General features: G+C 43.0%; 1 protein-coding gene across 1 annotated transcript in view; it reads left to right on the plus strand.

Moving 5' to 3' along the window:
• The first annotated feature begins 1,436 nt into the window (after positions 1–1,436).
• LOC124799076 (pro-resilin-like) overlaps positions 1,437–27,802 on the plus strand; it is a 37,179-nt gene continuing 10,813 nt past the window's right edge. The window contains exon 1 of the mRNA XM_047262614.1: positions 1,437–1,445. Coding sequence (XP_047118570.1) covers positions 1,437–1,445 — 9 coding nt within the window. The remainder of the gene's footprint in view (positions 1,446–27,802) is intronic.

The following is a 27,802-nucleotide window of genomic DNA, read 5'->3' on the forward strand; positions in this document are numbered from 1 at the left end:
GACTCACACCCCGTCCTCACAGCTTTACTTCTGCCAATACCTAGTCTCCTACCTTCCAATCCGGTTCAGAAAGTTGTTTATGGATGTGGAAATGTTCCACAGACCACTGTTGAAAGCGAGGATACATCGCTGATACATTGTGCCCAACATACACAGCATTCTGTCGACACGTACGTCGAGTTTCCCGCAGGCGCACGATGAGCCTCCGTTCAAATGGCTGAAGCTGTTCATTAGGGGTACCTACTAGTCGGCAGGGCATGCTTGTACCCTAGAACAAATGTTGCAAACACTTTTCACCTCTAAACTCGGCACAGCTACTGCCTGCAGAGTCAAAACAGAGGGTACACCGACACGCTTCCTGGGCGGTTTCTGATAGCCGATAACCGTGAAAAGTGAATCACTAACATTGCAGCCGGCCGGTGTGGCCGAGCGGTTCTAGGCGCTTCAGTCTGGAACTGCGCGACCGCTACGGTCGCAGGTTCGAATCCTGCATCGGGCATGGATGTGTGTGATGTCCTTATGTTAGTTAGGTTTAAGTAAAGTTTTCGGGGACTGATGACCTCAGGTGTTAAGTCCCATACTGCTCAGAGCCATTTGAACCAACCAACACTGCAATCCTTCAACATTCGCATATTATATCGTAGTGCCACTGAACACAAATGTTGAGGGATTGTTGTTTTTTCAGTAGTGTAAAATCTAACCGTAATTGCGTCACGGCTACGGTGCTTTACTTAAGATGTTGGTACAGGCGAGATTTGAGACAGCAGAAGAGATTAGAATAGATAGGAGTAAACAACGACTATAGCACAGTAAACTGGCACAGTAGGAGAGGCAATAGTAAGAGCGTAGTCGGGAAATTAGTAAAACAAGTTAAGCCAACCGATTTAACCTGCTTTATATCTTTGGTACGGAGACTTTTCAGAAAAATAAATAAATCGAAGGAAGACTTTTTGTCGTCGGGGTGGAAAGAAACGGCACGCGCACACTGCAGCCGTGGCCAGTGCAACTCTGCTCAGACGAGGTAACCGCAGCGCGTCGCTGCACCGCGCTTTCGTGTCGCCCGCTGGAGCAACCGCCTGCGGCGACCGAGCTGCCTGCCGCCGAAACGCTTGTGGTCGTTCCGGGAGTTCAGCAGTTTCTGCCATCGAGGTTAGCAGTCGCAACGCAATTTACACCTCTTCGCGTTGGAAATGGCCATGACTTACATTCGACAACTGCAGCGCGGACAACTGAGTTATTCACGAAAAAGGCTATTAACGCTCATTTCTTGGTAGCGAAAGAAATCTGCATTCACTTTCCATATTCGCAGAAAAATTAACACATTCAGATTATCCATTGATTATTTCAGTACTTCTATTCAAATGAAAGGAAGACACAGAGGACCTGTTAAACCGTTTTCTGTTAGCACAGAATATGGATTAAGGCTAAACACAACAATGGCGAAGGTAATGAAGAGAAGTTGAAAGAAGAATGATGACTTGCTTAACATCACATCTGAAAACAACACAGCAATGGAATAAATCAAAGAAATTTTATATGTGACCAGCAAGGTAGTATACACTGAGATGACAAAAGTCCTGGGACGATTTTCGCGATGGTGGTAATATCATTTACGCAGGGTGTTAAAAGACAGTACATTAGCGGATCTGTCACTTGTACTCAGCTTAATCACGTGGAAAAGTTTCCGACGTGATTATGGCCGTACGAAGGGAACCAACATACTTTGAACGCGGAGTGGTAGTTGGGGCTAGATGCATGAGACATTTCATTTTGGAAATGGCTAGCGAATTCAATATTCCGAAATCCACAGTGTTATGAGTGTGCCGAAAATACCAAATTTCTTGCATTGTCTCTCACCACGGATAACGCAGTGGCCGACGGCCTTCGCTTAACGAGCGAGAGCAGTGCCGTTTGCGCAGAGTTGTCAGTGCAAAGAAACAAGCAACACTGTGTGAAATAATGATAGAAAGGAATGTGAGACGTACGACGAACTTATCCTTTAGGATAGTGCGGTGAAATATGGCGTTAATGGGCTATGGCAGCAGGCGGCCGTGGCGAGTGCCTTTGCTAACAGCGTAACATCGACTGCACCGCCTCCCTTGACTCGTGAGCATATCGGCTGGACCCTAGACAATTGAAAAACCGTGCACTAGTCAGATGAGACTCGGTTTCAGTTGGTAAGAGCTGATGGTGGGATAGGCACAGACAGGATAAGGGAGAAATGGACAGAGATGAGATAGGGGGAAATGGACTGAGAGAGTGGTGGGGAGCAGATGGATAGAGAAAAGAAAGAGGAGGAAATGACAGAGTCAGCGGGAGGAAGAGCAAGGCAGAGAGATGGGGGAGAAGGAGATGAACAGAGGAAGTGGCGCAGACCACACGAAGCCATGGACACAAGTTGACAAGAAGCCCCCAGAAAGCAGGTGGTGGCTCCATAATGGTGGGGGCTGTGTTTACGTGGAACGGACTGGTTCCTCTGGTCCACCTGAATCGATCACTGACATGGTTGTTTTCGGCTACTTCGAGACCATTTGCAGCCATTCATGGACTTCATATTTCCCAACGATATAATTTTTATGGATGTCACCTGGCCACAATTGTTACCGACAGGTTAGAAGACGTTCTGGACGATTTTAGCGAATAGTTTGGGCACCCAGATCGCCAGACATGAACCCCATCGAACACAATATTAGGAGGCATCCCATGACTTCTGTCACCTCAGTCCGAACGGAGGAAAATACTGAAAGTACATTGGGACAGTCAACGAAAGTAATCCTACCAAATACAGAGTGGGTAAAATTTTCACAAACACAGAATTTTAGAGGAGGTAAAACAAACGTATTTTTTATGTACTAAAATATCAAGGATGGACATTCCCCCCCCCCCCCCCTGTGTCTTCTGGAAGCTTTTCAAAGTCGTGATGTTCGGGTACAGTGCTCAAACTGCCCTTTGATGAGTACCGTTTCAAAGATGTCGCTGAAAATGTAATCCATTTAAATAATGAACAACTGGAATTGTCTAACAAGCTCAAAGCAGCCAGGTATTTTACGAATAATGGCAAGAGCTTCAGCCAAACAGGTACCCAGCTTTTCTGAAATGTCTGTCGAGGGTCTCGTACACCAAGCGCTTCACTTCCCACCACAAAAATGGAACAGTAGATGCGAGGTCGAGAAATATGGTGGTCATGGTACTCGTCAATCCTCTCCCAATCCAAAGACTGGGGGAAACATTGTCAAAATGTACTGTGACATCAACGTGAAAGGATAGTAGAGAGCATCGTGCTGGGTGTATAATCCTTGCTTGGCTGCTAGCCGGGACTTTCTCCAACATTTCCGGTAGTACTTCACAGAGAAAGATACCGTAATTTATCCCCTAGAGAATAATGGCATCGTCATGAACAACGCCAGCCCCATCATTTTTGGTTAATCTGTGTTGAAAGTGGGCCACACAAGTTCCCTTAGGAATTTCCAAATCATGGACATGGCTATTGTGGATGTTGAATGTTCCATCCCTTTGAAGGCAGCCCTGCCAGTAAACGAAACACGCTTTTGGAATACAGGCATGTTTATAATTTTCTATAGATGCCATTGGCAGAATTCCACGGGTGGGTGGAAGCCATCATCTGATAAATCTTGTAGCTTCTGATACAGGAGCCGTGCCCGTGTCGTGCAGGACATTCAACACATTGGCGATGAGGTACTTGGTCCCATCGCTACGGATTATGTGCTGCTGCTAGAGTTATCCTCAATTCTCTGTAACTTAAGCTATGTGACCAAAGGATCCGGACACTCCCAAAAACATACGTTTTTCATATTAGGTGCATTGTGCTGCCACCTACTGCCAGGTACTCCATATCAGCGACCTCAGTAGTCATTAGACATCGTGAGAGAGCAGAATGAGGCACTCCGTGGAACTCACGGACTTCGATCGTGGTCAGGTGCTTCGGTGTCATTTGTGTCATAGGTATGTACGCGAGATTTCCACATTCCTAAACATCCCTAGGTCCACAATTTTCGATGTGATAGTGAAGTGGAAACGCGAAGGGACACGTACAGCACAAAAGCGTACCGGCCGACCTCATCTGGTGACTGACAGACACCGCCGACAGTTGAAGGGGGTCGTAATGTGTAATAGGCAGACGTCTATCCAGACCATCACGCAGGAACTCCAAACTGCATCAGGATCCACTGCAAGTGTTATGACAGTTAGGCGAGAGGTGAGAAAAATTGAAATTCATGGTCGAGCGGCTGCTCATAAGCCACACATGACGCCAGTAAAACCCCAACGGCGCCTCACTTGGTGTAACGAGCGTAAACATTGGGCGATTGAACAGTGGAAAAACGTTGTGTGGAGTGCCGAATCACGGTAGACCATGTGGCAATGCGATGGCATGGTGTGGGTATGGCGAATGCCAGGTGAACGTAATCTGCCAGCGTGTGTAGCGTCAACGGTAAAATTCGGAGGCGGTAGTGTTATGGTGTGGTCGTGTTTTTCATGGAGGGGGCTTGCACACCATGTTCTTTTGCGTGACACTGCCAAAGCACAGGCCTACATTCATGTTTTAAGCACCTTCTTGCTTCCCACTGTTGAAGAGCAATTCGGGGAAGACGATTGCATTTTTCAACACGGTCGAGCACCCGTTCATAACGCGCGGTTGTGGCAGAGTGGTTATACGACAATAACATCTCTGTAATGGACTGGCCTGTACAGAGTCCTGATCTAATTCCTATAGAACACCTTTGGGATGTTTTGGAACGCCGAATTCCTGCCAGGCCTCACCGACCGACATCGATACCTCTCCTCAGTGCACCACTCCGTCAAGAATGAGCTGCCATTCCCCAATAAACCTTCCAGCACCTGAGTGAACGTATGCCTGCGAGAATAGAAGCTGTCATCAAGGCTAAGTGTGGTCCCCTTCTCATATTACTAATAGGATATGCAGACAGAATTAAATTAAGAACTAAAGGTTCACTGCGCACCCGAGAGCGTATTCAAAGACCAAAGCTCCGACCCGATTTTGGATGCAGTCTCTTACTGGTCGTCGGTTGTTTGAGCGTTGCCTGCAAAAGTCCGTCTTTCGGTTTCTGTCGGACTCACTGTCCTAATCTCTTAGAACTTAGCACCTATTTCCATGAAGTGTCATGGTGTAAAACTATTTAAAATAGTTTTGGGGCATATTTCTTTAAGGCACAGTTTCATAAATTTAACCATTGGCCGTCATATTGGAAAGCATGACAAATTAACAGTAATTTCATGATATTTCATTGTAATGTTTTTTCCTAACTCGTTGCTCTTTACAGTACTTGCATTTAACTATTTAGACTACCGCAGACATCGCACTACTAAATCACACATAAATATCTATAAACAGTAGACAAAATATTCTGCTATGCAATTCCAATGAAAGTAAGACACTGTTTTTCTCTTCTTTTTACACAGAAATTGCGAAGATGTCAGATCCGATATGTCACGTTTAGTGGCCCATTTACTTTCCTTCTTGCGAGTGGAACAGGAATTTGTGCAAGTAGAAAAAGCGAGAGTTGATATAGAGATACTGTCTACGTGTATTGTCTATTTTTCTTCGTAAACATCACTGCCACTAAGACATTTGTCGATAACTACGTACCCGTTTTTCTTTCACTCCCTTCAAAGAAACAGTTAGCTGTGTGTTGCGCTACGTCGCCACGGTGTGCCACAGTTACAATTTGAGGCAAATTGTCACCCACACAATTGTGGTGCTATGTCCAAGCAGCATGGGAGGTGATTCTTCAGCTACAACATGAATCCTGGAAGGAGTTGTCTAGTTGATATTAAATGGCGGTTGGCGACTGCAAGAGTTTTCATTTGTTGTGAATGGATCTGCGTAGCCTTAGCAACGTCTGACAATATGTAGTGGCGGTGGCTGCTGCCCAGGAGATATGAAGCCACGTGAGTCCTTCAAAAAAGGAGCCTTACAGCACGTTGCCGTCGTGACTACACAAAATGGTGGCAGCACATTTAGCGGAGGGTGTATATCAGTAATTATAGTTTACGAAATATAAGTCAGTAACAGTAGTGATTATATTGGATAAAATCAGTATCTATAGGTAAATGTTTCCTGATGTTCGGACTTGCTTTACTTTCCAGCAATTCTGCAGATTGGAAAAAAAAAGTTGCTTCCACATATTTGTGGCTTGTTGATGGGATCATGGAAGTGAAGTGCGAAGCTTAAAATGAAGTCATATTAACAGAGACGTGGAAACCATAAAATGTTGATAATGAGCACACAGATGTCTTCTTTCAGGACATTGCAAGGTGTTAATAATAAGTGATTTTATGAAAGACCCACACCAGTTTAAAGCACTTAAAATATTACTACTTTATACGTGTACAGGAGTAGCAGAATGGTACTTCACGTATAGAAATTTACTTCTCTACCCCCTTCCGATTGCAGGTATGACAGAGTAAATGTTCAGAACTGTTTCAGAACGTGCCCACAACAAAGAGTATCTGATTATGTTGGCAGTGGATGAACTCAGTTAATTAATTAATTAAATATTAGCACTCGAATTTTATGTGAAATACACTAGTGTCCAAAATTAAGCAGCATACGGAAATATTGCAAGGTTACGTTTACTTTTCCACGAAACAGAAAAAAAAACTTGTTAGTGAAGTAGAAATGGTTCTGAGCACTATGGGACTTAACATCTATGGTCATCAGTCCCCTAGAATTTAGAACTAATTAAACCTAACTACCCTAAGGACATCACACAACACCCAGTCACCACGAGGCAGAGAAAATCTCTGACCCCGCCGGGAATCGAACCCGGGAACCCGGGCGCGGGAAGTGAGAACGCTACCGCACGACCACGAGCTGAGGACAGTGTAGTAGAAATAATGTAAAGAATACAGAACGTAAACAGCAGCAACATGTGTAACGATGGACAAAAATGCTCTTTTTTCCCAGCTTAACGGATTTTCACACACATTCCGACAATTGGTTGCGTTCTCAGTACGGGGTGTGACCTCCTGGGGCAGTAGTACAGACCTGACAACGATGGGGTATGCTGTAAATGATGTCATCAATCTCATGCCGAGATAATGACGCCCATTCTTCCTGCAGAGATGCTAGCAAGTCCTGGCGAGTAATTGACGGATGCTGACGTGATGCAACCCGTCTCCATAGCGCATCCCAGACATGCTCCATGGGATTGAGATCGGGAGAGCGAGCAAGACACACCATGCGTTTGCAAGAAAACATCAACCACCCGTGCTCTATGAAGTCGAGCGTTATTGTCCATCAATACGAAGCTGGGCCTCGCAACAACCGCACAAGTTCCAAGATCTCGTCACGATACTTGACAGCAATTAAACCTTGCTGATTCACCCGTACAGTTTCATCAGGTGATATCCGACTGGTCAACGTAAGCCCTGCTCACACCATTAGAAATCCTTTTCGATATCGGTCTCTTTCCACAATGTTTGGGTCCCGAAATCGTGTTCTATGTTCCCTCTATATGCGGAAACGTTGAAAATCACTTTTCAGACCAAATCGGGACTCATCTGTGAAACTAACGTTGCCCCACTGTTCCACCGACCAGGTGGCATGTTGACGACTCCACCCTGGACGTTCCCTTGTGTGTGGACGCGTCAGAGATACAAATGCAACGTGTTTCCGACAATAAAGGCCACTCTGCTGAAGCCTTCTAAAAACAATTTTCCTCGATACAACACGTCCAGTGGATGCTGCAGGGTCAGATGCCAGTTTCCGTGCAGTACTAAGGCGGTGCCGTCGTGTCCTTACAGCCAAATAAAGATCCTCTCTTTCTGACGCCTTACGTGGTTGGCAGTGCCGTGGTCTTCGGGATACGGTTTCTGTCTCTATAAACTGTCGCCGCATCCGAGAAACAACAGAACGATTCGCATTAAGCTATCAGGCCACATCAGTTTGCGATTGTTCTGCCTCCATTCTTGTTGAGGCCCTCCACTGCAGAGAGTCTGGTAGGCGTCCTCTAAATGCCATACTGCACCGTCTGTGACTGAGTACACAGTGATTGATTGTGGATGTCGGCATCCCGGCGAACACTGCCCCGTACGGAAGGCGCCATGACATCGTTGACGTCGTTGTCCTTTGACCATAAAGCCACCTTACCGTCATGCCACCTTCCGTGCAGAACACGACGGTACGGACGTGTATTGACAGTTTGCACGATTATATCGTGAATTAGACAAAGCACGGGGAAAGAGCGGTTTGTTGCTTTAATTTTGGACACCGGTGTACTTCAAATAGCTTGCAGTTTAATTTTTTCTTGGTGTACGGATTAATCGAAATCCTTCTAGGATTCTTTGATTTGTCTCTAAGAATCACATAATAACACATCTTCCGATGAGCTTGAATTTGTACTTGAGTTACAGAGTGTAATAAAATGATGGTTGAGAGCGATAAACAGCAGTAACCTGTGTCCCTGCAGCTCCGGAGAAGCGCCCTGCGCGCAAGTGCGTTGCTAGCCAGTCGATAAAGAGTCAACTATTCAGGTCACTTACCACTTCCGTTCCTTTCAAGCTGCTCCGCGTGCGGATAGCCTAAGGTAAACATAATATCTGTCTACTGCTTGAGTACAAGACAGCTAAGAAATATCGATGACCTGGCTAAACAGCCGCGGAAGCCTCGGGCAATAAAAATATTTTAAAAAATCATACAGTAACAAATGAACATAATTTGTAAATTGATTATGTACAAGAATTCCCCCCCCCCCCCCCCCACCCCGTCAGAGGTTAATGCAATACTCATCGCAGGCTTAGGCTGCAACAGAGACTGTCTGTATGCTAAATCTATTGCGGAAATTTTGGAAATTTGTGGTAAGATCTTATGGGAGCAAGTTGCTGTGTTCATCGATCCCTAAGCTTAGACACTACTTAATTTAACTTAGGTAACTTGCACTAAGGACAACACACATACCCATGCCACAGGGAGGACTCGAACCTCCGACGTAGAGAGCCGCGCGGACAAATCTGTTACGATTAAAATTGTTGAATTCGCTACATATTACCGGAACGTCAATGTTAGAGCCCCAAGAAAAACTTACTTAACCCGTTTTTCATTTAAATAAACATCGTTTTCAAAGCATAAATCACGAAAATAAATGCTACCTTAACTTCTCTGGCAAAAGATAAGTAGCGACGGATTTTTACATAATAACTATGAATAAAATTTTAAGCTTGTAATTACAAACTGATGAAGAAACTTTTTACACCACTCTTATGGCATGTGCAATTTACGTTTGCGGTTAGGAACTTTTTCCCTAATCTCATTTTGAACACAGGAAGCCGCTACGCACGGCCAGCCACCTGTGTAACAAAGGTAAAAGTAAGCCTAAATTTTCATTGTGTGTCAGTGGAGCTCGTTGTGACTTCAGTAATAATTGTGAGCGCTGACCTACGTGTCAGAAGTCTCTAATAGTCCAGCAGAGACAGCTCTAGAAAAAGGCTTGGCTGAAAAGGTGGGATAATGGTGACTTTCAGGTGTGTTGTATGTGTTACCCCTCTCGTGAAAAATGTAAGTTTTAGGCCCTCTCCCTCTTATGCGATATCCGCCATCCTCAAAAAATTGCTAAGAAATGGAACTTTTTCAGTATTTCTTCAGTAACTCGCTTCCACTGCATTTCAGGCAAAAATATGCCAGCATCAGTTTTAAAGAGTGTTAAATTTCATTAAAGCTTCATACATAACACTTTGGAAAGTTTGGAACAGCTACTAAGATACGAGGCTACGAGAATCAGCAAAAATGTCAAGAAATCGCAAAAGGTTAGATAAGGCAACGGCTTCGCCTTAACCTTTTAGGGCAGCTTTGTGCACAATGCGTTATAAAGAGTGTTGTACAGAATTTAATTTCCTCCAAAACTCGTACATAATATTTGTTATTAGTCCCTATAGAAGCCGAGAATTTGCATCAACAATTTTAGTGGATGTGGACTCGAGACTGAAAATACGATCCTCGACAAAAATAGTGTTCCTGAATGTAATACCATCTTTAAGCCACTACGTATGCAATATATACTTCCAAATTCCGAAATACTATCTCTACTGGGCTATGAGGATGATTATCGCTTAGACCGTGTGCGCAATGACGATCTTACCGCATGAAGTTGCACGTAAAATTTTCCTCATAGTAGTCTCCCACCGTCAACAACCACTCGGTGATGCTGCCCACAAACAATACCACGCAGGTACACCGTGCAGAAAGAAAGAGAATTCCCAACTGCCTTTTTGGAGGCTCACCGCCATGGTGATTTCAAAACATATGCAAGTTTGAACAGAATGCCTTTATTTTTGTTATGGCTTTGTTTTTACTTCACTCTGAAGGCTTTTCAGTAGTTTCACAATGAACAGAATATGCATTCCTATTGTTTGTTGTGGTTCGACGCACTATTGGTACACTAGGAGGCGCAGTAATAGCAGAGATTTATCAAGGAAAGTAATCAACCATTACCCCGTCGTTGTATGTATATCGGTAACTTCGGTTGTGAATACCGGACATTTGCCACGCCGGAAATTTGCCACACTTGCCCCTTGGCCAGGTAGCTTGAGCAGTGAACACTCAGGTAAAGGACGTCCTTCCTCGTACTTCTTCTGTCCGCTTTCAAACCGCCGTCTCCACATCTTACTCGATACAACCATTACGTAAGAAACCGACTTATTAGACATCTTGGCGAAACAGAGAGCTTCATTCCCGAAATCGAAATATTTATAACTTTTGGGAAACGAAAGCAATACCAACGATTATGTCAGTATGTAATTAGTTCTGCCAAGTATAAATACAGATCCCTCTGTCTGTACGGTAGCTTCCTTTCACGCTTACTGATTGCGATAGAAACAGTCCATCACCATGGGAGCAACAAGAAAAAACGATATAAAGAGGATGCGAATGTACGCTAATCATTTCTTTTTGATCACTGCATTTGTGCCTACTTTAATTACCACAACTGCATGCCCAAAAGGCAAATTAAGGAACGAAGAAATGGGTAAGTGAATGTTTGAAAGAAGAACGACATATTCGATATTAATTTACTCTCTAAAATCCGATATCCCTTGCGGCGAAACATTAGCTAATAGAGTGAAGCGGGACAATGTTCAAAACATGACTGAAAATACATTCACTAGGTCATAGAGAAAGCATCCTAGGTTTTGGAGGGAAAAGCCGTAATTGTAATGATCTGCAGTACAACAGAAACAAGAAGCACAACTTAAGGAAAAATAATGTAATGTGTGTTCCAGCTCACAAGCGACATTGAAGCAGATAGTTTCTATGACTTAGTACGGGCGGAGGTTATATTCTACAACCGGAATAAATTAATAACTGGCTCCTTTTAACGACCACCGGTCTCAGATGAAACAGCTGCTGAACAGTTCAAAGAAAATTTGAGTCTCATCACAAATAGGTACCCTTCTCATACAATTATAGTTGGTAGTGACTTCAATCTACCTTCAGTATGTTGACAAAAATACATTTTCAGACCCTATTGTAGATGGACAACAACTTCTGTAATTTTTATAAGTGCTTTCTTTAAAATTATTTTGAACAATTAGTTCACGAGGCCATTCAAATTGTTAATGGTTACGAAAACATACTTGACCTCTTAGCCATAAATAATCCCGACCAGCACGACGGATACAGGGATTAGTGAACACACAGTCGTAGCGAGGCTCAATTCCGTAACAAAGAAATTCACCAAAACTAAACGCGAAATAAATCTATTTATGAAAACAGCTAAAAATTCGGTTGACGTCTTTCTAAGAGACAGTCTCCAATCCTTCCAAACTATGTAAGTGAAGACCGTATGGGGCTTAAGTTCAAAGAAAAAGTGTCAACAGCACTCGAGATATTCATACCAAATAAATTAATAAGAGACGGAACTGATCCGCCATGGTACACAAAACATGACAGAAAGCTGCTGCTGGAGCACCTAAAAAGGCAAGTACAATTTAGGCGAACGCAAAATATCCAAGACTGGCGAAGTATTATTGAGGCTTGAAATTTGGTGCGGATTTCAATGCGAGATGCATTTCATAATTTCCACAACGAAACTCTCTCTAGAAATGTGGCGGAAAATTCAAAGAGATTCTGGTCCTATGTTAAGTAAACCAGCGAAAAGGCTCAGTAAGTACCTTTACTACGCGACATCGACGGTAATGTTGCCGATGACAGTGGCACTAAAGTGGAGTTACTAAATGCAGTTTTCCGAAATTCCTTCACTAAAGAAGACGAAGTAAATATCCCAGAATTCGAAATGAGAACAGCTGCAAACATAATGTAGAGGAGGAGGAGGGGTAGGCAACGGACCCAACCCTTCGGAGCGGGTAAAATCGTGGCAAATGTCCGGCGTGGCAAATGTCCGGCATAGCAAATGTCCGCACTTCACTTCGATTACTAGGAAATCACACAGGGCTCGTTAATAGACTTACGATTGGTACGTGCTACCCAACGGAATGGATAAGAAAATAATGGACAATTTTCTGCTGCAGACAGTTCAGTAAACTTTGATGTCTTTCGTGTCTAATATACCGTGATGACTGTAACTGGCGAAATGCCAGAAAACAGTAGCAACATTCCGTAACGGTTTTAGAGGCGTTATGTTCCAGATAGTGCCGACGCGGCTGCGGCTGAGAATTAGTCACAGTCGATCGTCGCCTCTTCTGTTTCGAAAGCTGCAGTTACTGTAAACAGGGGGCAAGAGTCTGGCAAAGGTCTCTATTCTCGTTACTGGAAAAGCAGAATGGAACCCATTTCTGACACAACTGTAGGACGTTCAAAGCAACAAATGTTATTCATCAGTCATATTATTCACATCCATTATTATTATTCGAGATATAAAGTTGTAAATTTCTTAACTTTCCGTTGAGATGTACGAAATTATGTTTTTTTATAAAAGTGGTGATCGTTCATAGGTTACTGAAGTTGCAAATTAGTCTGCGATATAGTTATTTTCATAGTCCATTGAAGGCGGTATAATGAACCATTGACTATGAGACTGCAGCATATGATTTTTCACGCCTATTTTTCCCGATATCGACAGCTTTTCTATACACTCAGCACAATTTTTGTTTTCGTGTGTGTTTGCTGGTAGACACATTCATATCACTTCAAAGGCGATTATTCTCTCAGTTTCTCATAATAAAGAGGAACATTACTTGCTTCATAGGTTTCGCTGATAAGATTAATACTAATTTGTGTTTCATGGCTCTTCGCATTACAAATCAGCCGTACTAACGTGCGAGGGCTGCTGTAGTTGAATTTGCAAACTTTAGTCTATGTGATGATGCATGAACATCTTCCCCAGCAGCTGTTGTAATGAGCTGTTATTGGTTTTTCCGCTTTGAGCTTACCGGAGTTTCGGAATATTTTCCATCTGACGCGTTTCGTCATTATTTGTAAAGATTCTTCTGTTTTCATTTCTGAAATACTGCGCCGTATATATAAACCGTCTCTACATTTTGGTATTTATAGGTTAAAGAGAGTACATCTCTATAAAACTGATGCACAATTTACTTACGATTTCTTGCCTCTGTTGACATGTTCTGAAGCCCTTCCTCCTCATTTTTTTTGAACGAGGTAGAAATAGAGAGAAAACGTGGTTGTATATTCAATTACAGCAATTCTTTGCCTTTCACGAACCCACTTTTTCTTACGCTGCATTTGTGCTTCATCCAATTCAGTTCACCTTTGTAAACGTCACCAGAGAAACAACAATGTTATTTTCAAGTGTTCCGCACCGTTCCGCCCTATAGTTCAATATCTGACTGCGAGATCTCTGCCTGGTCATGATATAATATAGCTGGTTTCTTCCCTTATCTCCACGCTTGTCTCCTCCTCTTGCGATTTTTGAATTTTTTTTCGAGTTGTCTTTCTCCTTTCTCGTTCCTACTGCCAAGCCCATTTCCTCCCACACCCCTTTTTTCTGTTTCTTCCTCTACTATCACATTCCAGTCTCGCACGATTATTGGATTACCTACATACTGAATTATCTGTCCAATGTCCTATAGACTTCCTCTAACTCTTCCATGAGGTAATAGACATTTTTCGGTTTTTCCTTCGCTCCCTACTCGTGTCTGATCTCTTTGAATTTGTTTACTTGATTTTTAACATTTTTGTATTGATTGCCTTTTAGTACGTTTTATGCGGTATGATGTCTTCTTGACGGATGCTTTTTGGCAGAAAAGTCTTTCTTTTTAACGTGAGTTACATTATTTTTCTCTATACAATTTCAATCGGTCGGTTTTAGAAACTTATTTTGCTTTTGTAGCAATCCAGGGTAGAATCGCACCGAATTTATTGTAGGGTCATCGTCCCCTTATGCTTCCATATAAACTCATGACGCCCTATCGTGGCGAAATATATAGTTCTTAAGTTAATAAAGAACATTTTGGAACCTACGACGGTAATCTTACCCCAGTTATACCATATTTGTTGCTTTTGATGTTATACTTTATTCGCCTGATCAGACAAGCTTATCTTCTATCCATTCACTTCACCGATCCCCACAACACCTAGGCTGATTTTTTGCATTTCTCTTTTCAGGTTTTCTACCTTCCCCACAGTGTTCAGACTTCTGGCTTTCTACGCTCGTACTTGTAGTATGTTATACTTTCGCTGGTTGTTCAATCGTTCTCTCGTTGTTACTTCCTGCTTGGCAGTCCCTTCCCGGAGATCCGAATTGGATACTAATCCAGAATCATTTGCCAATGGAGAGATCATCATGATAATTTTCAATTACGCGCCAGAAGTCCTCTGTTTCGTTAGTTAAAGAAGCGGTTACCATTACCTTGTGCATAGTCATGCCGTTAATCATAGGTAATTCTTTCTCCTTCTAGGGGTAGTTTCCGACCCAAAGCAAAGGAAGTTGCCCTGACATTCTGCACGCTGCTCCCCCTCTTTGACAAAGCCGTTGGCAGAACGAGTGTGATTCTTTATAACACGAGCGGGAATCTTCGGCCAGATACAGACTGTCAGCAAGAATATCCACATACCGTGCACCTATAACTGGTCCCTGCAGATGGAAAATGAGACCTAATTGCAGCCATGAGAACACAGCCCACACGATAAGCGAGATACGTCGTACCTGGTCACAATCTTGCTGAAAAGCAGCTTTGTATGTCATACATCACACTGTCGCGCTCCCGTCAGCTCGCTGCTATTGAAGCCAGCCATGCCACAAGCCGCCTCTGTTCCACGGTCCATTGACGATGATCACTAGCCACGCCCACACCCAGTGACGAGGTGACGGCAAAGGGACACGGATCGCCCTCAAGCTCCAATTCTACTCTCATTTCCAGTTGGAAATGGATTCCTGACGCTTCTGATTCAAATCGGCCCGGATTTTTGTCGCAGTAGACCTTTGATCGATTCGTGATGTCCATTGGCCAAAGACTTGTGATAGTCTTGTGTGGCGGTTTACGCGTACAGAAACATTGTCTCTGTCGTACTGAAAATCCACCCTAGACACTATAGACTTCGTACACCCGAACTGTTTCGTAATCTCCGATATATATAAGTCCCGTATTGTTTGGACAAAGTACAATCAGGATCAATATTGCCGATATGAGAAACCACACGAAACACCTACAACTGAAGGTAGATTGTACTTCTCTCCCCGTTTTGACACATCGTTTTGCAGGGCCGTCAACTGAACTAGTGAATTTGAAATCCTATGACTGCAGGTTTCCCTGCGTTGCATCCCGTTGAGTTTGAGGTTACGATTCTTGGAGTGGAGATATTTTCGACTTCGAAATTTCATTCGACTTGACCCTTTCTTCTAGGGCAGGAAACGGTCTTTTATCGTTTCGACTGATGCCTTCGGATTCATAGATAAAAACACGTGAACGAGCGTACCTTACAGCCAGATCTTGTTCTTAATAGTCTACTAATATATCTCTGCAATTGTAAAACTGAATGTCTCTCAGCCGCAGGACACAGGGAATTTACGTTGTGTTATACACTGAAGATCCAAAGAAACTGGTACACCTGCGTAATATCGCGTAGGGCTCCCGCGAGCAAGAGAAGTGCCGCAACACGACATGGCATGGACTCGACTAATGTCTGAAGTAGTGCTGGAGGGAACTGACGCCATGAACGCTGTAGGGCTGTCCTTCAATCCGAAAGAATACGCTGGGTGGAGATCTCTTCTGAACAGCACGTTGCAAGGCATCCCAGATATGCTCAGTAATGTTCATGTCTGTGAGTTTGGTGAGCAGCGTAAGTGTTTAAACTCAGAAGAGCCTTCCTGGATTCACTCTGTAGCAATTCTGGACGTGTGGAGTGTCGCATTGTCCTCTTGGAATAGCCGGCCTCTGTGGCCGAGCAGTTCTAGGCACTTCAGTCCGGAACCGCACTGTTGCTGCGGTCGCAGGTTCGAATCCTGCCTCGGGCATGGATGTGTGTAACGTCCTTAGGTTAAGTTACGTTTGTGTAGTTCTAAGTCTAGGAGACTGATGACCTCAGATGTTAAGTCCCATAGTGCTTAGAGCCATTTTGAAATATCCTCCTGGAACAGCTCAAGTCGGTCGGAATGTACAATGGATATAAATGGATGCAGGTGATCAGACAGGATGCTTACGTACTTTTCGCCTGTCAGAGTCGTATCTAGACATATCAGGGGTGTCACACCACTCCAACTGTACATACCCATCACCATTACAGAGGAGCCTCCACCAACTTCATCACTCCCCTGCTGACATGCATGGCCCATGGATGCATGAGGTTGTGTCCATACCTCTGCAGTTCCACTCACTCGATACAATTTGATACGAGACTCATCCAAAAATGGTTCAAATGGCTCTGAGCACTATGGGACTTAACATCTATGGTCATCAGTTCCCTAGAACTTATAACTACTTAAACCTAACTAACCTAAGGACAGCACACAAACACCCAGTCATGACGAGGCAGAGAAAATCCCTGACCCCGCGGGGAATCGAACCCGGTAACCCGGGCGTGGGAAGCGGGAACGCTACCGCACGACCACGAGCTGCGGACGGAGACTCATCCGACTAAGCAGCATGTTTCCAGGAATCAACAGTCCATTGTCCGTGTCGACGGGCCCAGGCGAGGCGCAAAACTTTGTATAGTGCCATCATCATGGCTACACGAGTGCGCCTTCGGCTCCGAAAGCCCATATCGATGATGTTTCATTGAATCGTTCGCAATCTGACACTTATTGATCGCTCAGCATTGAAATCTGTAGGACTTTGCGGAAGGGTTGCGCTCTGCCACGTTGAACGATTCTCTTCAGTAGTCGTTGGTCCCGTTGTTGCAGGATCTTTCTCCGGCCACAGCGATGTCGGAGGTTTGATGTTTTACCGGATTCCTGATATTCACGGTACACTCGTGAAATGGTCGTACGGGAAAATACCCACTTCATCGCTACAATGTAGCAGCAGTAACCGACCTAGCAACAGCGCCAGACACTTGTCTTACACAGGCGTTGACGACCGCAGCGCCGTATTCTGTCTGCTTACATGTCTCTATGTTTCAATACGCGCATGCCTATACCAGATTCTTGATCGCTCCAGTGTAGACGTGCAGCAAAAGGAGGGAAGCGTTGTAATAACTGGGGGGTACACTACTGTGCCGTCATTACGCGGCACAGCGTAAATCCCGCCCCACTCAGCATTTGGCGCCAAGGCTGGTGGCGTCTTCCTGCCACGACAGAGGGCGCCTGGAGCCTCAAACAGTTGAGCACAGCTCCAGTGAAACTGATGAGCGGGGGAATGCTACAGGGATAAGGAGTCTTCTGTTGGGCAGCTGACTGATCTAGAAACCAATGCTTGAGGACAGAATGGGCGGTATCCGCCGACAACACAAGGGTAGCGAAGTCGAGTGCTCTGCGACTGCGTCAGCTCTGAGTCTTGATGCACGGGTGGTCCTGGAGGCTTGCTGCGAGCGGTGGAACCGTCGGAGCTTCGTCTAGCGTCGTGGGCAGACATCGGCGCCGGACGCACAACGACGAGCCATTTGGTATAGATTGGTTCCGAGGAGTCTGTCCAGCAGTCCGTCGGGGAGCAGTGGTGGAGTCTAGTCTGTAAACGTACGCCTCTGGAGCTGAGCGGCATTTGGTGGCTATCGAGGCTAGCATCAAACATTGGAGGGACGGGTTGGACGGTGTTTTTCTAGTTCCCGAGTGAACTTTGCCTGGCGTTCACCGACGTAACAGTAAATAGTGCTGTGCGCCCTCTACACAGGATTGTTCAAGCATAGCCCACTAAGGTGGCAAATTCTGGGATCATATGGGGGAGGGGGGGGGGGAGGGAGGATGCCAATGGAGTTTGCAGTTTTTCCCGCATATGGTGCTACGCACCGATGGTTCTTCAGGCGCTCCTGGACCATGGAACTCTTAGTTTCAGTATCGCATGTGCTTGTGTAAGCTGCGAATAGCGAATATGTAATGTGTAATTTGCTGCTTTTATGTGCGACCGTCTAATTGGAATAACCTTTTACTGAAGATAAACAATACAGAAAGTATATAATGTTGAAACAATTATTCTAGTTGATTGGCGACTCCATGGAGTGTTCTGTGCACCACGACCAGATAATGAATATAATTGGAAGGAGTTTATGTGATCGCTCTAAGCTTGTTAATATCAGTGCCTAACAATTTTAGTTGTATCTTACAGCACTGAGGATGGTCACTAAGTGACCGAAAATCGATTTTGCGGATAATAAAACAAAAAAATACGACCAAGGCTGTTTCTCCTTCCAATTATTCTACTATTTACATTCGTACTAATATTGTGTGTGTCTCGTTGACAGGGTGAATATTCTCGTTGAATGTACGTTGATATAATATTTCTGCGACATGTGATAGTCTGAAATATACTCATTATTCGTTGCAGATGACTTACAGATGCGTACCCCTCTGTACGAATGGAAAACGAAAACCTAGTGTTACCACGAGCTTCCGGTTGTTAACCACATAAGAAATGTGTGGTTTTGAGTTATTTCTCAAGAAAACTTCATGCAGATATGCTGCCAAATTAACCAGTAGTTTGCAGTTACATTTTACCGAGGCAGATTATAAATTTTATTCCAAGAGAAATATTCTGAAAACAGGCAGCACGTCCAGATTTTGAAATTATCTTCTCCAAAAAAAATCCAGTAGCAGCAATATCTAGGCGACAAATTGAAAAGCAGCCTCCAAATAATGTCCAATAATCCGGGGTGTCGTAAACGTAAGAAAAATGCAACCCTATGCAAGGACCTCGCACAAATGTTCTATAAAATGCACACACGGAATCTCGAATGCAAACAGCAGACTACGTGCGTTCCAAACTAACAACCTGGGAAAAAGAACTAAGATCACGGACAAAACAGCAGTTTCAATATGGAAAAATTCACCTACAGAACCATTACCACGTGGCAGTGAATAACATTTTTCGGAAATTTGTTTGAAAAGTCAGTATGCCAGCTGCTACGAGCGAAATGCAGGATAGGTCTTTGAGTGTATAACAATCATTGTCTGATGCTCATGCCACTACTAAAATAACCTGATAATACCTTTTTAAAAAGTAAAGTTTAAATTTTTATTAAATAAATAACTTATTAATAATAATTAAGAATCAATAATTTCCCAACAAAGCGTGCTCATTAAGAATTTTGTATTTGTTTCCAAATACACAGTTTAATGCTGTTAAGGTTTCACCCTTGGCCTATGTCGTTGAATATCTCGTAATAAAAGTACTAAAGGTAATTTCCTGTTTAATCTTTAAAAATTTGATTTCAATCAATTTGCATAAATCTTCATTAATGGATTTGATATACCCCTGAGACAACACAGGAAACAGCACATGTTATCCGTCAGTGCCATTCGTGAATTTTCTAAATACGGTATCTGATTTTGCGTCAGGAGCTTCCTGTACTTGATGTAAGAAAGCAGTTGGAAATGCGTATAATGCCAGAACTAGAAAAAATGGAATATTTTTGTTGTAACAGTGGGGAGAACTATCCAGTACATCTCAGTGCTCTTCTGTGTAAATATTTCTTACCAGCTGTACCTTATCAGACGGCTTCCTTTGCTACAGAAACTTATCATAAACCAAAGTTTTTGTTATCTCCAAACAGCTGGGTCGATAGGTGCTGCGTGTTTAACACATATTGAGCAGCAGCTGGTAACTGTCGGCAGTCTGCGCATTGCGGCAACTGCACATCGTAAAAAGCTCGGATAAGAAGTGCCGCGGCTGGTACAGTATATTACCAGCTACAGCTCTACTAAGCTCTCAGGCCTTGATCCTTATTCAGAATCCACTGTGTGCCACGATGTCTTTGTTTAGTTGTGTGTTGCTTGTATTTTGAATGTGCGATTGCTGATACATTATGGTTAGCACAGTGACTTTGCCGAATTTGTTCAGTCTTATTGCAACTAATTGTGAGAGGGACTTGCAGAATATTCTTGTTGATGCTGATAAAACAATGGTTCTCAAATTCCCAAGTTTTGGGTTTGGTATCACGTTGCCTTTCTGGATGGATCTTTAGCTGTGTCATGGGTGTGTTCTGAGCTTACTATCTGATGTTATTCATAATGTTGTAAGACATACGTGTGTCTATATCAACATGTACATCTACTTACATATCCTGAAAGCCACCATACGGCGCATGGCGAAGAGTATTTTGTACCACTACTAATCAGTTCCTTTCGTGTTCGCCTCACAAATGGATCAACGAAGGTTGTTTGTTAGTGTAATAATTGAACTCAAGGTTGTCTGCGGTGTATCTTATTCGCTTGTACTTATTCTGTGTATTAAATTTTAATTATGGTATTAGCTTACGGCTCATACTTTAGTTGTTGATTATTCGTTGATTGAGGGTTCCTAGCGTGATAGAGCCATAACTCAATTATAAATCTGAGATTTTTTAAGATATGTTGGAGAGTGACATAGTTCCACTGTTAGTGGACTATTGGTAATGCTACTTCTCTCAGTGAACGTTTTCTGTATTATTGTTTTGGATATTTCTATTATTATTATTGTTTTAGAACCAGTGAGAATTTTCTTATAATTATTGCGCTCATTTCAAACAACGGTATTGGTAAAATTTCATTTAATATTTTAGTGATTATGTTCGGTAGTAATGTTGTTAATGAATGGTATCGCTGCTGTGCTATAACTATGCCTTCGCAACCCCAGCCACTTCCTCTCCACAGGCTATATTCCTACTAAATTAATTGCGTCCCAACACTACAGTTAGGTTTATAGTGTGCTGGGAACCGGTACATGAAACCAAAATGGTCTCTTCCTCCAGCGGTATGAGTTACAGACAAAAAATATACTGGAAACTCAATTTTTGCTGTGTTTTATGAATCTACACATCCACTTTGATTACAGGACAGTGCCAAAATAAACAGCCGCGCCAAGGAAAAGGCCCAATTTCCCGTGAACAGGCTGACAAAAAAAAAGTTACATAGTGGTCAATAAAGCCACAGTATTACTCGTCGGAATCGACAATTTTTGTGTCTTCGGGTTCAGTACTATCACAAAGAATCATATCTAGAAATCTGCCAGAAATCTATAAAGAATAAAATGTCTGTATCCCAGATTCCAGGAGACGGCAAATGGCTCCCTTGGACCCCACCCCCACTTCGGACGCCAATGATCAACCCACTTAATGAAACAGAAACATACAGTTCAATAAATCCAAAATTCTCCTGTTGGATGCTTTGACTTTGTCCTGGGATTACTTTAGAGCGCTTTTTGTCCTGTAGCTGGAACACTGCACAGTTATCCGGCGGTTAGTGCTCTGCCACTGGGGTTGTAGCTGTCTGCACAGCTACGGAAAGAAGTAGCCGTTTCCAAAATTTGTTACGTCCCGCAGGATGGTGCTCGCCCGTCTCGTTTCTCATAGACCTACCCACAAACACTTTGGCGACTCACCTCGTCAGCAACAGGCGCGAGCCGTGTGCAGCGTTGGCAGCTGTCTATCGTCCTGAGAATGATTTTTGATTTCCAGTTTCTATACAGAGAAAGACCCAGAACGCGTTTCGAAACGACGAAACTCCTTACTCGCTTTCCCAGCTAGAGCGTGCTGCTTTGTAGCTGCATTATAGAATCCCGAAAACTGTTGGAGCACAACCATAACTGTCATTTGTCACCCTCAACATGGAAACAATAAGCATTTCGTGCTCGCACTGGCTATTTATCTCTCATAGATTACTGTCACTGGAGTAAGAATTACCAGAATGAGATAAATTACCTGCCAGGCGGGACCTGTACTCAACTTTCCACCTACCATTCAACATGGGACTGAAGTGACGCTGCGACTAAATTTAATGTTCTTACAGGTAGACAATTATTGAACTGCAAGAAAAAAAAACATAAATTACGTACAAACTACGGCGTGCACACACTTTAATCAGCATGTACAGTAAACTTCATTACAGATATTCAGATTCAGGATATGACATGTTCGATATGCCTACCACAGTGGCGACGATGTGGCGCAGACGAACAGCGAATTTCTACATGATCCGCTGAAGTGTCGGAACATCGATGCTGTCGATTACCTCCTGAATGGCTGATTTCAGCTCAGCAGTGGTTTTGGAGTTATTGCTGTATACCTTGTCTTTAGTATAGCCCTATAAAAGGGATTGGCATGTCTTCAGATTCGGATAATATAACGGCCAATCGAGATACATGCCAGTGGCCTCTGGGTATCCCAGAGCCAGAATACGGTCCCCAAAGTGTCTTCTCGGACATCAAACACTCTCTTGCTTCGATGGGGTCAATACCCGTCTTGCATGAACCACATATTGTCGAAGTCAGGGTCACATTGGATAATTGGGATGAAATCATCTTCCAAAATATTTATGTACCGTTCGGTAGTCACCGTGCCATCAAAGAATATCGTACCGATTATTCGTTGTTTGGGCATTGCACACCACACAGCCGTTGAGGATGAAGAGACTTCTCGATTGCGAAATATGGATTCTCAGTCCCCAAATCCGCCATTTTTGCTTATTGACGAACCCATCCACATGAAAGTGTGCTTCGTGGCTAAACCAAACAACAATGCGCATACTATTTCCCATAAAACCCCAACGCCAACCGTGCAGTTTAACGTCGTAACGCAAACCGTTCAGAAGTTACAGCGGTTTCATTTCATATAGTTTAATAATTGTCATCCTGTATATACCCAGGTTGCAGATATTTCTACTGATGACTGAGGACAGTTACTGAACAATTCATCGCGATTTACTTCATGTGTCAACTAATAGTTATACCTATTCGTGTCTCCAAGTATGCGTGGCGCAAAAAAGCCCCGGTGTAGTAGGTCAGGTATTCAGGTGTAGACACGAGGACGCAAAACAGATATTCCGTACAGACAGGCATAGTCCACTTCGCACCCCAGTTACGACAGAAAGTAAAAAAATCAGGTAGTAAATTATGTGATGTGTTCGCAGACAGACTGTTAGACACAGAGAAAAACAACTTAAATTGTGAAGTGGATGCTGTCCATATTAAGGTACCAATGATCACAGTATTATATCTACATCCCTAATACTATAGGGTAGGGACTCAATTAACTTCAGCGCTGATCGACATTTAGAATCATTCTATCATGGTGTGACTGTCGGCGTTGTAATTTTTATGTTTAGTGTCGATCCGAAGATTGAACAATTTTCACCTCCGAACACAAACTGTATTACCGATTATTTGAATTATATGGTGAATTTGCTATCCATTATGTTGAGGGCTGGAGCTGTTTAAATTCGCTTAACTTCTCTGGTAAGATTAATCACAAGTCTACAGATAGTCTGTGACAAAGCAGACTAAACTATGGTTATTGAACTTCAAAAATTGTTGTTGGAAATATTATTTAGATTATTGAACTTATATGTACAGTAATCCACACAGATATAGACTCAATAACTTTTCCTCCAAAATATTTAACTGTACTAGTCACCACTATTTTTTTTAAAAAGAAATAAAGTTTAGAAGATGTAGGCCTGGTAAAGCACCAGTGGTTACGAAATGTCAGAGGCCGCGACTGCTCACATGTCAGCTCTTATGGAGTAACAATTATTGAACTGCATGAAATTGAATCGTCACAATTTCTGAACAGTTTGCGTTAGGACGTTCAAACTGCACGGTTGGCCATGGGGTATGAGGGGAATTAGTATGCGCATTGTTGTTTGGTTTAGCGACGAAGCTCACTTTCATTTGTATGGGTTCGCCAATAAGCGAAATTGGCCAATTTAGGGGGCTGTGAATCCGCATTTCGCGATCGATAAGTCTCTTCACTTTCAATGGCTGACTATGTGGTGTGCATGTCCAGTCATGGAATAATCCGTGCGATACTCTTGGATGGCACCGTGTCTACCGAACGGTATGTAAAGGTTTTGGAAGATTATTTCATCCCTTTTATCCAAATTGACGCTGATTTCGACAAGATGTGGTTCATGCAAGAGGGACCCTGTCGAAGCAGGAGAGTGTTTGATGTCCGAGAGGAGCATTTTGGGGAGCGGAATCTGGCTATGGGGTAGCCAGAGGCCAATGGCACGGGCCTGTGCCAATGACAGCAGGCATATCGGACACGTCATAATCTTAATCCGAATATCTGTAATTAGTTTACTTTGCAAGCTGAATAAAGTGTGTGCACTCCGTAGTTTGTAATTAATTTACATTTTTTCGTATAGTTAAATAATTTTCATCCTCTATGTGGTAACTATATTGCTGTAGTTAAGCTCAGTATTTGAATCTCAAAAGTGAAGCACACAGCCACTGAACTAAATAAAATGAAAATGTTGCAAATCAATTATTGTTTCACTAAATGTAATTTGAATTGAATATCACTACTCCCTACGTGCACAAAACAATGTTCACTTCTGGCCATATTAATCACAGTGCGACAATGGATAGCTGAGTTACGCCTTGCAGTGTCACCCATGAAATAAATCACCTTGCTTTACCATTACTTAAATAATTATTGCCACGTGCAATTATTAAAAAAAAAGATCTTTTAAAGAGCCAGTGGGGTGTAGAGGCTCAGTATCGAATAATTTGATAACTAACTGCACTTCAAGTTTGTTTTCACTTTGAGAAATTAAAAGATATTGACATACCTACATCTCTGGACGTATTTATTAGGTAATAGTTAAAATTGAGAAATAAACAGTAAGTTCATAAAGTTAAGTCTTTAGACGAAACTTTCATGAAAAAAATTTTTTAAACAAAATTCAAGGTCGGTACTTAAAAATGAAGAGAGGTAAAAACAGATGTGATTCTTTCCGGGGTGTATGCGCGTATCGGATATTGAAACAACAGTGTCGCAGTAGTGAAATAATGCAAGTTAAGCAATTTATAAACCAAAAGTAAAATGTGTTCCCTACACACGACATCGTACTCCTGCAACTCTAGCGACCGCAATTATTTGGGCGGGAATTGACTTATTTTACAATTTCCCGCTACTGTAACGGTATTTCGCAATTCGGCCTCTACACTGGAGCACATCTTCTTCCAGCCACGTTGGACACAAAATTCTCTCTCACGTAAACTGACTAATTGGCAACAATATAATCTTTGGAATCCACAGAATTCCTTTAAACATGTACCCAGGAAAAGCGTTCACTGTAGCCAGTGTCAAAGACAGAAATGCATCTTATGGTGTAATGAACCTTTCAGCCTGGCTAACAAAGTGTTTTCATACTCACGTTCTTATAAACTTTTTAAAATGGTCTGATGTAAAGGATAAATCCGTAAAATATCTGTCTACTTTCCCCAGTTCGAACACCGAATCCTGTATTAAATTATACTCATGTCGGCGAGAAACTACGTCACTGAGATTGATGCAATGCAGAAGACATCATTAAACTGTGGTAAGCAAGCGCCGTTTTACCGACATTATCCAACGTATTGAAACGTCCCCTTTGAACAATTATACATGACTGCGCTTAAACTGACACACAATATTTTTAGCGCAACGCAATCTGATTTTCAAAAATCCCTACAAAAGAATAGCCCTGACTAACATTAACCTATACCTTTCACAAATCACTTACCTCACAAAGATCTTCGTTACTCGAACTACTGCAATACAGCGAGCGCCACTACTGCCAGCTAAATAAAAAGATTCTAACTACTGAAGGCACTAACTACTGACAGGCATAGTTAGCAAATGAAAGATTTTGATAGAGAACAAACAATGTATTTACCTTAATAGTATTCAAAAGTCATAATATATATATATAGCAGTTCATGACATCCATTCTTACAAATGTACTGTTTCTGACGGACACACGTCCAGATCATCCGTTCTCAAAACTCCGCCATTTCTCTCCCCACATCCACCACTGCTGGCGGCTCACCTCTAACTGCACAACGCTACGCGCTGTTAACACCCAGCTGTCCATCACTACAATGGCAGACAACAATGCAAACTAGCCACAGACTGCACACAGCACAGCCAGTGATTTTCATACAGAGCGCTACGTGGCGTTACCAATAAGAAAACCTAAACAGCCTACTTACAGTATGTCCAAAAGTCAAAACTCACTATTAAAATACATTTAATGTGTCCTAATAAAATACAAATTAAAATTATAAGAGTGGCTTTTACTGTCATTAATGTGCTGTACATATCCCATGCTTGCAACAGTTTGCCGGCCGAAGTGGCCAAGTGGTTCTAGGCGCTACAGTCCGGAATCGCGCTACCGCTACGGTCGCAGGTTCGAATCCTGCCTCGGGCATGGATGTGTGTGATGTCCTTAGGTTAGTTAGGTTTAAGTAGTTCTAAGTTCTAGGGGACTTATGATCTCAGCAGTTGAGTCCCATAGTGCTCAGAGCCATTTGAACCATTTTTTGCAACAGTTTATTAATAACATTACAGAAGAAATAACTTATATTGCAACTGTTGCTTATGAATATTAAGCTTTTAGGTGTTGACATACATCAGGACCAGATTATTATGTTCGCCCTAACTGGAAATGAACATGTGTCCTAAAATGGGCGGTGTGCGTGTAGCGACAACAAATGGTCCCGGAACACAGGACACAGCTGCATCACATCCACGTCACAACAAGTGTTCAAAGTGGCCTTTATGGGATGCAAAGTACGAGTGCACATTTACCTGTCGTGCTGGATTCCCACAATCGTACTATATTTTACATTAAGTTGACAGGTCACTTGCCTGGAGCTTGTACTGAAGTTCGTCTTAATATTCTGTAGAATCCGGCTCTTCAGATCTGGTAGGTGCCGAATCCGCTGCTTCCCAGCACGTTCGTCTGCCCGAAAGGACCCACGGTCACACAAATACGGCTTGAAATGTTGTTTGATGTAGTTGGTGTCTGTGACGGTACTTGTTGTCTTATAGTCGTGCTGCCTGTGGACTGTTTCCATCTGCCTGGCCATTCACAAACGCCAATTCGGCTTGATCCTGACATTAATACCGAACCATTCTGCTGCTTACAACTCGCCGCGTCTGTCACACAGCCTGAAACACATGGCATACGGTCACAGGAACCGTCATTCGTTATCTGCTGTGACAACGGTGCATTTCCGATCACATATTTATAGGACCTTTTTTCTTCCATTTCCAGACATGAATCGTTCCACGCAGTTTCTTGGTTTTATTAATGTGCGTCTCATATAGTGAATATGTTCGAGTTCGATGAGTGAAACACGTAATAAAGAATATTTGTGCAACTTTTGACTCCTCCATTGCTTTATTTCTTAGTGTCGCGATTCTCTCTGCAGGCGACGCCTGCTCTCGCTAAATCTTATCTTAATGTAATAGCACTGCGTGAAAATGAAGTGCACCGCCTTTGCAGCCTGCTCTCTGAGGAGA

This window comes from Schistocerca piceifrons, chromosome 5 (genome assembly GCF_021461385.2).
Source record: "Schistocerca piceifrons isolate TAMUIC-IGC-003096 chromosome 5, iqSchPice1.1, whole genome shotgun sequence".
NCBI lineage: Eukaryota > Metazoa > Arthropoda > Insecta > Orthoptera > Acrididae > Schistocerca > Schistocerca piceifrons.